The sequence below is a fragment of the Palaemon carinicauda genome, chromosome 5 (genome assembly GCF_036898095.1).
Source record: "Palaemon carinicauda isolate YSFRI2023 chromosome 5, ASM3689809v2, whole genome shotgun sequence".
Classification (NCBI taxonomy): Eukaryota; Metazoa; Arthropoda; class Malacostraca; order Decapoda; family Palaemonidae; genus Palaemon; species Palaemon carinicauda.
In genome coordinates, this window is record NC_090729.1 from 152,359,532 (window position 1) to 152,372,031 (window position 12,500).

General features: G+C 36.7%; 2 protein-coding genes across 2 annotated transcripts in view; both read left to right on the forward strand.

The window, feature by feature from the left end:
- The window catches only part of LOC137640622 (uncharacterized), a 12,681-nt gene extending 5,940 nt beyond the window's left edge, over nt 1-6,741 (forward strand). Inside the window, exons 3-4 of the mRNA XM_068373125.1 lie at nt 5,452-5,671; nt 6,016-6,741. Of these exons, the coding sequence (XP_068229226.1) occupies nt 5,452-5,671; nt 6,016-6,509 (714 nt within the window). The 3' untranslated portion in view covers nt 6,510-6,741. The remainder of the gene's footprint in view (nt 1-5,451; nt 5,672-6,015) is intronic.
- A 4,143-nt stretch (nt 6,742-10,884) lies between these two features.
- LOC137640623 (cell surface glycoprotein 1-like) overlaps nt 10,885-12,500 on the forward strand; it is a 13,607-nt gene continuing 11,991 nt past the window's right edge. The window contains exons 1-2 of the mRNA XM_068373126.1: nt 10,885-11,182; nt 11,417-11,532. Coding sequence (XP_068229227.1) covers nt 11,526-11,532 — 7 coding nt within the window. The 5' untranslated portion in view covers nt 10,885-11,182; nt 11,417-11,525. The remainder of the gene's footprint in view (nt 11,183-11,416; nt 11,533-12,500) is intronic.

Consider the following 12,500-nt stretch of genomic DNA (forward strand, 5'->3'; position numbering starts at 1 on the left):
TTTTTCTCTTCCACTTTTACCTTCACTCCTTCATTCCACCATTCACTGCCCTTCCTCATGCTGCCTCCAACAACCTTCTTGCCACACACATCACTTGCAATCGCAACAAAATTTTCTTTTACTAACTTCCACTCCTCCTCTAAATTGCCAGTTTCTCTTACTTTCACTTCGTCATATGTCATTTTCAACCTTTCCTGATATTTACTTTTTACCCCCGGTTTTATCAGCTCTTCAACTCTCACTAGCTCCCTTTAACATTCACCTATTCTATTCCCCCACTCTTTTGCTACAACTAATTTTCCTTCCACCAAAAAATGATCAGACATACCGTTAGCCATACCCCTAAACACGTGCACGTCTTTCAATCTTCCAAACATTCTTTTAGTTATCAACACATAATCCATTAATGCCCTTTCTACTACTCTTCCATTTGCCACTCTTACCCATGTATACTTATTTTTTATCTTTCTTTTTTAAAAAGCTATTACTTATCACCATCTCTTGCTCAACACACATATCCACCAGTCTCTCACCACTCTCATTTTCACCTGGTACGCCATACTTCCCAATGACACCTTCTACCTCTCCAGCGCCCACTCTAGCATTTAAATCACCCATGACAACTACATAATTCCTTCTACCCAGTCCTTCTACACACCTAGTTAATTCATTCCAGAACTCATTCCGCTCTTCTTCACTTTTCTCACTACCTGGCCCATACGCACTGCCAAACGCCCAACATTCCCTACCCAACCTAACCCTTACCCACATTAACCTAGATGATATCTCCTTCCATTCCACTACTTTACCTGTCATCCATTCACTCAGCAATAAAGCCACACCCTCTCTTGCTCTTCCCCTTTCAATAAATAATAAAAGAAAATTAATTTTAAAACGGTAAAAGCGAAAATGTTCTTATAAAAGTTAAATAGCTACAGAAGATCTGAGTCTGTAATAAATCTAAAAATACCGCCAGCATATAGTATAACACATCCTGCCCAAATTTTGGCAAGGGTTAATCTGCCTGACAGAATGATGTTTTACTGGGAAGTAGAAGCAAAGCGCAATATGAAGGCCATATAGATCTCAGAATAAAATATAAATAAAGACGAATTAGACCGAGAGCTAACAGCCATTTATTTACCGGAGATGACCAAAATTCTAGTGGGTATTTTTGAAAGGGTCTACCACGAGACATCCAAAAATGGGTATCTTTAAGTTTGGTAGTGGTGTGTGTGGATTTTATTATCCCCTTTTGTCCGAAAACGGACTTTTCAATTTCGGCAAAATATAGGGGTAGGGGAAAGTAAATTGGCTGCAGCTCCTCTCACACTGGGCCTAGAATAAAGTACTATGTACCAAAATGATGCTATTGATCAGTAGATTTATTTAATATCAAAGTAAACTAATTGATTTATTATTAGAGGTCACCTGGGGTTAGTAGGTCAAGGTCAGCCCTTTGAAATGCCGGATTTGGGTTTTAGTTGTATTTTGGCTAGATAAGACATCAAAATTTGCTAAAAGTTTACTAAATATGCATAAAATATAAAAAAAGAGATACAAATAAAGTTTTTTGAAGAAGGTGTGATCTATTCCAGCTATATTACTAATATCGACCTCTCTAAAAATCTATTTACTTTTTTCATCCAAGGAACGGCGGCTCTCAGTGTCACTTTCATCATCATCATCATTATCTTCCTGTACATCAGATTCTTGAATGGTTAACTTATCAGGGGTATTTGAGCCAATGAGCCAGACAATCATCAATCTGCCATTCTGGACTTTCCAGCCATGTCCTTCAGGACAAAATGAAACTGGGTTAGTTCCCTTGCATTCCTCCATATGTGTGCAACAAAGTTAGTTTTTAGCAACTTCTGTTGCAACACTCTTTGGCAAGAAGGAAGACAACAGGGGTCTGTAGTTTTGATTTTATCCAAAGGATCAGTTTCCTTCTTTTGGGCATACAACTTGCAGAAAAGTTGAAGCCTGTCTTCATCAACAGTTGTCAGGTTCCGAACTCCATAGACAATGCACAAGTACTCTTCAACTACAGCATCAACATCTGGATCGATGACATCTGAGTCTCGATGGTGACTAATTGCTGATGTGAACCTATGGTTGTCTCTCATTATTTCAAATGGCTTCCACTTTGCTTTTCTCATAAAAGAGGCTATGTAATCACAGCCTGTCAGAGCATGGGAGCTTGGTAGAGCATCGCATATAGGTCCAGTCAGTTTGGTTGCAAGATGTGACATATCTATGAAATGCCTGGAATTTCCAGAACTCAAGCCAGTATCCATCCAAATCTGTGCATTAACAAACCTAGCATGGTAGAGAATGAGGATAAAGACATCAGTGTCGTTACTGCGAAAGACAATCACTGAGGCAACATCATGGTTAATAGCAACAAAGTTTGCATGGTACAGTAACTGTGTATTGGCTTCTTCATGCCTGCCCTGAAGCTCATGAACCAGGATCCTGTTGACAGTTCCACTTGCTGAAGTGTAAAGGTAGCATTCATGTTCCACTGCAAAGTAGACCTGATGTCCCGGAAGAGTCAATGCATATCTATCTGATGACCATTCATCCTTCAAGAAGGCCAGAAGCTCTGTTTTGAATTGTGATGTTTTCCAAGCCGTGTTGAGATCTAGAGGTCTTTTCTGTGACGAGCCAGTGATTATGTAGGCAGTGGGTGTCCTACAATGCAAGTCATGTTCAATGTCCTTGATACTTGGCCCATTAGATTATGTGTCACAGGCAATGTGTACAATTTAACCAGTGCTACAAGCTTGTTTCAAAATGGACATTGCCATTCCCCCATAGATGAATGGCATGTCAAGCGTACAGAAGAAGAACACAGCATCAATAATATAGACATCAGTCCTGTCTGGTATGGTATTCAAGGTTCCCATTGCTTCTAATTTTTCCATTAATGTGCTCTTTGATGTCTTGTTCATATCACCGGTTAAATGACACAATAAGAAAGGAACTGTAGTGAGAGGATAGGATAGGACAATACCGAGATCAAGTTCTTGTGTTACGACAAATACAGCACCCTTCCAAATATGTCTCTGGTGCATTTTGCTTCCTTGATCCGTTTGTCCTTTATGGTGAATTTGACTTTTACTGCATCCTCTGTGAAATTCATCACCTTTTTTCGCTTAACAGCCCGTTCAAAACGCCCATCATCTACCTTACATTCATTACATAAACTTGATGGCAGGTAGATCTAGTTTCCTTTGCCTGCAGAAGACTGTCTTTCACACCATCCGAAGCAGCTTTGCCAGTGTTTAGACAATACAGAGTATCATCATTAACAATGAATGGATTGAGAGTGTTCTCCACTCTGTGATCGTGCTCATAAGGTCTGCATTGTCTTTGGCTATCCTCGATGCCTTTAGTTCCTGTATATCATCATCCACCTGTGTGATTCCAGCCATTTCCAGGAGACAACTCACAATTGCTCCCCTAAAAGATCTTGTCACTGTCTACCTCTTACGGGCTGCAATATTCTGTGAAAATGCAGCAATACCCTTTTGCCTGGATGCGGCGTCCCTATTCACTGTTTGCTATAAGATAATATCAACTGCACTTCTGGAAAAGGTATTCCTAGTTCTCCGCACAGAGAATGCACCTCCTTCAAAACTTGGCTTCATTCTGGGATGTGTCATTTCCATATTGAGCAGATTGAGGTGATATAATGACATCCAACGGGCATAGTTTGGTAAGTGACAAGGACACAGGCTATTCAGGTGCACACTTACAAATTTCAAGGATGTTAGAACGCAATTTAGAGGCTGCTTTAGTCACAATATGCTCTTCTGAGCTGCTATATTTTTAAGCTGTTGAAAATGCCAGTTTTTTTATTTGCCTTGCTAGAATACACTACCAAACCTTCTTTCCTACTTAAACAATCTATTTGGACTATCACCAAAATGTTTCACAGTTTTATCCCCTAAAGTTGAGACTTTATGAGGTACAATCTCAACTTCAGATATTTGCTCTAGAAATCTAAGGTAATGCTGATGTAATTAAACAACGCATTCAGGCCGGTAATTGTCAATAACTGAGGATGCAATGTATTGGAATATACTTTTTAAAGCAATACAGTTTGCATTGTCACTATCAGGAGACACTCTTCTCTTTAACGTGTCCCTCTTTTGATTCAGGTATACTCGTTTACACCTCTTTGCTATGAAACCCAATGTCATCTATCATCACAAACATTTCACTGTCATTTAGAGCACGAGCAGATTCTTTGATATTTTTTTTCAACAGAATCACATGCACATGTGGTGAATGTTTGTTCCTTTCCACGAATTTTCTTCCGAGTTTTTTTGCAGAATATGCAGACATTTGGTAAAACCCTTGATGTCAATACAGCAAGCTTACTCAATTGGCTGCAAAGGTAAGGGCAATTATCCTTTGTTTGCTGCGGATTACCAGTCCCACTAGCCATTGTAAGGGCTGCAGTGTTAACAGCAACATCAACATGAAAAAAATTGAAACTCTTATAGTCAATTTCTAGGACTCTACTTATTTGTAAACAGCCATTTATTTACATAAAAAATGGATTTGTGTAAGGAGTTGTGAATCAACACTTTTGAAATTACACATGTGAACTGAACTGATTATTTGTCTCTCACTGCTGGAAATCTGCATAAAATTTCCTCAATGATTTTGATCTACATAATAAGTCCACGTACATACGTCATTACAGCGGCAGGGTGGTGTTCATTACATTTATCAAAGAATAAATGTTTTTATAATGTTTTAAAGACAAAACAGGTGCACACACAGTCAATAAAACTAATCTCAGTAACATAGGTGAACCATCTACCAACTAAATTTGAAACAGTTTGACGAGTGAATTCCACAGGGACCGTTTAATAACGACTTTTGTCATATCAGTCATATTGCTGGAATAGATACCATCTTCTTCAAAAAAACTTTATTTATGTCTCTTCTTTATATTCTATTCATATTTAGTAAACCTTGGGCAAATTTTGATGTCTTATTTAGCCAAAATACAACTAAAACCCAAATCCAGCATTTCAAAGGGCTGACATCGACCTTTTGACCCCTGGTGACCCTCAATAATAATTTAATTAATGTTGTTTGATATGAAATAAATCTACAGATCAATAGCATCATTTTGGTATATAGTTCTTTATTCTGGGCCCAGTGTGAGAGGAACTGCAGCCAATTTACTTTCCCCTACCTCTATATTTTGCCAAAAAATTAAGTCCTTTTTCGGACAAAAAGGGGTTAATAAAATCCACACCCACCACTGCCCAACTTAAAGATGCCCATTTTTGGATGTCTCGTGGTAGACCCTTTCAAAAAATGCCCACTAGAATTTTGGTCATCTACGGTAAATTAATGGCTGCTAGCTCTTGGACTAAATGTACAGTTTGCGAGAATCTTGACACCATGTAAATATGATTTCAGGTGAGCGGCGTCATCCTGAGCTTCCCCCTCATCGTGTACCTGGGCGTTGCAGGAGCGATGTTCCTCCTCAGCGGCATCATTATACTCCTCGTCACCAGATATAAGGATTTCATGGTCAAGGAATACGAGAGCAACTTAGGCCTCAGCGAAAGTGGTGAAGTTAAGGATAAGGGCGTCGATCCTTCCTTGGTTGTTGGCATCATTTGCATCATAATTGGAGGTAAATTTGCAAAGAAGCTTTTGGTGTTTTTTTTTTTTTTTTTTTTTTTTGGTATTGGCGTGTAATTAAAAATTTTGACTCTGAAAAAATTTACTGGATGACTGTCTTGTAACTGAATGTCATGATAAGAAGACATTTCCTTAGAAATAAAAGAAAAGAAACTAAAACTATTGAGTGTTTTGCACATAGATATAATCGTTATTTTTAGAAATCTATTGAAATAAATTTGCATTGTTTCTTCCTTATGAAACTTGTAAGGTGAATATGCATTTGATTCTTAGCTCTCTTTCTCTCTATATATGCCTGTCTTTCTCTCTTATTTATTTTCATTGTTTATCTTTCAGTCTGGCTGATTGCCGGTTGCATCGGCCTGGCCTGCTACGCCAGGAAGAAATATAAGGAACTGGAGAGTATCAACGGAGATAACACTGACAGCGTCCTGAGCGGCACTCTTTCCCCAACCCCTTTTGAACCAGCGACCCTCACACTGGAACCCGTGTGTTCCCCTCCACCTGTGACCAGGCTAAATAATCTTCCTCCCGTGAGAAACCACCGCCGTCTACGACCGATGGGTGCTACTGAAGACCAAATTGAATATGCCCCTGTCGCCGGAGAGCAGTATGCGATCTACCCTCCTATATCCTCCTTGCCCTACCCTGGCGTTAATCAGAGAACAGGAACGGCACGTGAAAAACCGCCTCCTGGCGATCGTACGACTCCGGAGGAACAAGAGCCTTCCCCGGATTTGCCCGGGATGGCCCTTGCACCTAATAACCGCGATGAATCGGAATTCGCATCTCCTCCTCCCTACGCCCCCGACTATAACCCTCCTATTTAACGAAGCGGAGATTAGCCGTCTTCATTTTATTTATTGAAATATACTTGTTGGATTTTATAGAATGCTCAGAGTGATAGTATTCTGGAATCAAAATATTACTGGTAGAAAGAAAATACTCAACTTGAAAGGGTCATTTATAAATTATCTTTCACAATACACCGAGTTTGGAGATTTTAGAACCTGTTGCATTAGATTAAGGATCACTTTTTTATATATTTGTTATTAAGCTCTCTGGTATCTCGTTGCAATATACTGTGTATACTATAACAGTAATAAAAATAGGTGGAATTAACACTATTTGTCTTCTTTTGCATCACTCTTTTATCTATGCATTTATCCATGTTTGCAAATAATTCTCAGGTTAGCTTTATAACATGAAAAATTACATTTCAATGTTAATATGAATATTACCCAAATAAAACTTGATTACCTAATGATATTTAATACACAGACATTAATAGAATTCATGCGTTCAAGTGTATTCGGAAGATTAGGAAGCAAATTAATTGTATCAGAGCTTCGTATTTTCTACAAAGCAAGTATTAATGGCCAATCACTTGGTAGCTACATATTTCTATTTGAATGAGACAGAGTTTATCAATAGCAAATACCCTTTTAAAGTGGGACATATTTCCTTCTTAAAATGAAAGCCATGGGTCTCACGGATATCATAGGGTGTCTTTAAACTTTCCAATAAGGGAATAGGATCTTTAATAGTCTTATATTTCAAGAAATGATCTTCGCTATTCAGTTACCAGCCACACGTTGATATAAAATGTTTGGTAAAATTTGTAATATATATGTTATGGATTTTTTGCGAAATCGGTTATTTTGCAGTTACCAGTCGTTTCACAACTAAACCTAAATTGTGGTATTTCTGCAAATTAACATTAAATGTTCGATTACTTTTCAAAATAACGCATAAAATGATAATTTGCAAAAATATCTGGCAACTTTACAAAGAGCATGGTAACGTGATTATTTGCAAAGTCCCCCATAACTTAGAATGTCAGATTGCAAAATGACAAAATCTCAACTCCAATTGGTTGACTGGAATTGGGATTGTTTTCTGTCAGTCATGAGTGGATGGTTGTTTATTATTTATTTGTGTGTTTGGATGGCGACTCTGCTAAACTACTGAAGGTAGTGCAATCTACCTCTTGTTAGGATTTGTGTTCTTGAGGTGTAGACCTCTGCTTGTTATCCAGCAATGGATGGACTAAAGAAGAAGTTTAAACCAGTGTTGTCTGAATTGCAGGAAAAGAAGTCATGCAATATACCTGACTCGATAAAAAAAGTGTGTGAATATCAGCAAATCGTTAATTAATTGAAAGAACTTTGAAAACCTGATGTGAAATAGATTCCAAAGGACTATAGACTTTTAAGAAATTACGATATCATGGAAATATTTGATGAAGAGACAACAGTGCAAAAGCTTCTTAAAAAGGAACTGATCTTAGATTCGTCTCTGGTGAAGATCTTATTTTTTTTTTTTTTTTCAAATTTAAAGCTGGCCATCTTGCTGACGGACATGGAGGAAGGAATATTCTCTCTTAAACTCCGGGTGAAAAATATGTAAACATAACGATAGATCAAATAAGGATCTTCTTGCAATTCTGTGAAGAATGTCAACTGAAAAAATCCAGTGTCCGCAAGTTCGTGGTCATTAAGCCAATCCTGTCGAACCCCATGAATTCAAGGTGCCAGGTATGAAAAATGAAGATGCTTAAGTTAATTTCATAATTAATCACAAATATTAATTCTTTAATCATGTTGTAAATGTGTGGGACATATTTCCACGTGAAGTAGTAAATTTTAATACTATTACACCATTCAAAAATCATTCAGACAGATATTCTAAATCAAATACTCGGTTAGACAGTGGATGGTGCTTTATGTTGCAGGTTGACCTGATTGACATGCAGAGTCACCGAGACGGGCAGAATCGGTTCATCTTGAACTACCAAGATCACTTTATTAAGTTCTTACCCATTGAAGAAGTTCCCAAGGAACGAGAGATAAGCTTTTGTGAATTAGCTAGTGGCACTATTTGTGACACTTATGAGTAATTACTCCATTTCTAATTTAGCATCACGAACTTCTGTTTGGTTGATTATGTTGACGATGTCAGTTCCAGATCGTTTAGTGAGGAAACCAGGCTAGTTTTTTTTTTCATAATTCTATAGTTTTTTATATATAATTTTAACTTGTTTCCCATGTAGCGAACTGTTTTAACTTATGAGAAAGTAATAGAGGAAAACAATAGCTTTGCATAATTTGGCAGTATATGGAGAGCGTGGTATTGTAAACAAATATCAATAAAGATAACAATGATAATAATAAAGACAAATGTTTGGAATGAGGCAATATCGAAGAGGTAAATATTTATAACAAAAAATAAAAAAAAAATCGCTTTGTTAAAATGAATAATCGCAGCTCCGACTCTCTCTATAAGTGTTACAGAGGGAAACGTTTGGCATTGTTTCATTTGTTTCCTTTAGTTGATAGGAAAGGTGGGTGAAAGGAAAGTGAGGAGAGTTAGCTAACTAGCCATGGTAGGGAATAATTAGGAAAGCTAAGTATTATTAAGAATGATGTAAAGTTTTGTTTTAACCACAATTCTATTTATATAAAGGTACATTGTTCTTGTTATTGTCTTACAGTTAAATTAATACAAAAATAGCTTTTTTTTATTGAATATCGAAATGTCCTCATTTCATACTTGAGGAAGGTAAAGTAGCCTAATGACTGATTGCAATAATGTCTATGTACAGGAGCGATCGGATGTATATAAATGACAGTTTATGAAACGGATTTTAGATGCTCCTATGATCGTTAATAGTATCTTCTGTCTTTTTATTACTCGAAGGATTGTAATCTGTCATTTAAAGCAAATTAACTGCTACATTGAAAAAAACATTAGTGTATAAAAATTATTTTCCGAGCACTAATGATTAACACCAACATTTTAATGTTAAAGTGTAGATTAGAATTCCTTTATTATAAATTACTGGTCATTTCTTGAGAAAGGTAAGAGCGAAAAAAAGAAACATATTTTATAGCCAAAGTATACTATATCGCAGCTGAAATAGTCTCAGAATTGTTGTATTCGGAAACTAATTATCAGATTTAAGAACAGTTATGAGACACCAGAGATCTAGCTCAAGAGTGAGACGCAATGCTACAAGAAAATATAGCACAAGTAATATACTATAGCACTATAGTAATAGATTTAAGAAGTATATGTCGTTTAAAAAGAGAAATCTACAAAATCTTCGTCGCTTTTCACCAAAGAAAAATAATGAAAATATCCCCAAAAAGTAAAATACAAGCACATGGAAAACACTAACAGTGAATGAGAGAACAAGTCGTACCTACAACCTTATGAAATGATGTTAATATGTTGCAATGGATACCTGAAGAAATGTGGAATGACGTTAATGAGTCCTTATTCTAAGTCGATGATAGCATCTGGTATTTGCCAAAACTGAAGCCAAAACTCACTTTTATAGGCTAACTAATATTATCGAAAGTTTAAGTTTACCTTATAAGGCAATACTACAATTTTCCGTACTTGTATGTTAGCAGTAATATAGTAATGTACATGCAGTATTTGATAGTTTTACACATTAATGAATGACTTAGCATGGTCATATTAATTGTGCAAATGGGCTATTTATATATCTAAAGGATGCACATATTGAATATCAAATGTTCATCATTTTGACATGAATAATGGGAAAAAATATTCAAAGGTATCAGTACAGTAGACATTTAAGATAGTCCCCGGTTAGTCTGAGCGATAACAAATTCATATTTTCTTCATTGATTGATTAGCACAGAAAATATTTCTTACTGTATTTCTTGAGCATAAACAACATTATCAATATTCTAATATTGTCTGCTTTTATTGCATAGGGATACAACATTAACCAGTAAGGTTAATTCAAACCAGGTAATATGGCCATATGCAAGATAGTAAAAGGGCACCCATTAGCTCGTTTACACTACTAGTTTATTGATTAGTGGAGAAAAACATCCTTTTGGGTAATACCTGGATATGTAACTGCTAATGCACGACACACGATGTAGCCACGGAAGGTCCCGTAACCATGTGCAAGGTCATGGGATAAACATCTCCATCCTAGAAATCAATGTTACACAGCTTACTATAGAAACATTCTATAAGCTACTGTTAGCCACAGAAGGGCTTTATCAGATGTATTGACTCTGGGCTTTATGACAGACAAAATACCAAGTTTAGTGCATGGATAATCACTTATGTATGCCAGCCACTACGCTCTCGTCCAGCTGACTCGACGCTCGCATTCATTCCAGAAAGGAATGACCAAGAGCTTGCAGCAGACACTGGGAGCCCAGTGTAAGCAGCGACTAGGTCAGAAGCCTGAGGAACCAGCAGAGTGGGTAAGCATATAAACTTCAGTAGGCAAACGCTCCCAATAACGGAAGTGCGTGATGTTTAAACAGTGCTATCTTGGGCTGGCGATAGGAATGAGGCCATTCGATATTGCTGTATACCAGCGGTGGAACGCAGACAGTTCTCAGCTGCTGGCTGGCTAAGTAAGTTTCATGCTTGCATGTTTTCATTAGTGCGAGAATTCAGACGTGAGGTTCTTTGATATACCGTCGGCCTGCCTATACTATAGTGAAAAGTAATTATCTAAAGTGAATAACAGTAGAAAGTACTATTACTGTATATATCTTTGCTTCAGTTCTTCAAGATATTTATGCATTTGCCAAGACTGTGGGCATGTATGCATGTTGTTCCCTTGTGTGGTTTTATAATCACGCTATAGCAAGTAACAGACAACTGTTGTCATATTGGTTGCCATAGAGACGATTATGTTTTGTCCTTTGAATTAATTTGCATTTCTGTCTCTTTCTAGGGCTAATAGCAAATGGGGGATGTCTAAATACGTATCGATAAAAGGTTTTGAAAAGCGGTGAGCTGTTGATAATCATTCAGATTACAAAACGTCCAACTTCATCTCTAATATGCGAGGTAAGTTCTCTACGCTTGTACTTGTTGTTAATAAAAAGACACGCGTGCTTGCGCGCGCACACATACATACGATTCAGCACTTACGGGATGAATATGATAGCGACTTTGGATGTTCTCCTTTGGAGCCAGCCTTGATTGTGAAAACTGATTAATGTTTGAGCATGTATATATATATATACATATATATATATATATATATATATATATATATATATATATATATATATATGTATACATATATATATGTATATATATATATATATATATATATATATATATATATATATAATCATTATCATCATCATTCTCATCATCATCATCATCATCATCAGCCGTAACTAGTCCACTGCAGAATAAATGCCTCAGGCATGTCCTTCTACTTGCGTTGGTTTAGGGTGTTTCTGTGCCAGTCCATAACTGCAAACTTTCTTAGTTCGGTAATCTATTGTCTTCTCTTCCTTCTCCTGCTTCCTTTACAATCTCTAAGGACCCATTCTGATTCTTAATGTCCATCTGTTATCTGTCATTCTCATTATATGTCCTTCCCATGTCCTTTTCTTTTTCTTGCATGCTGCTAGAATATCCTTTACTTTAGTTTGCTCTCGTATCCGTTATTCTTTTTCTGTCTCTTGGTGTTATTCCCATCATTAATCTTTCCATAGTTATCTGAGTTGTAACTAGCTTATGTTCTAAGTCTGTAGTAAGGCTCCAGAGTTTTGGATGCATGAGTTAAAACCGGTAGGATCATCTCATTAAATAGTTTTATTTTTAGAAAAAGTGACATTTTACGTTTCATAATTTCCTATTTATCGTTATTTTAATTTTGGTCTCGTGTCCTGGGGAAACAATTACTGTCTGGCCTAAGTACGTCTATTCAGTAACATTCTCTAGAGGTTTGACCATAACTCTTATTTGTTGTCTCTGCATTTTCATTGAACATTATCTTAGTTTTACTCATATTCATTTTC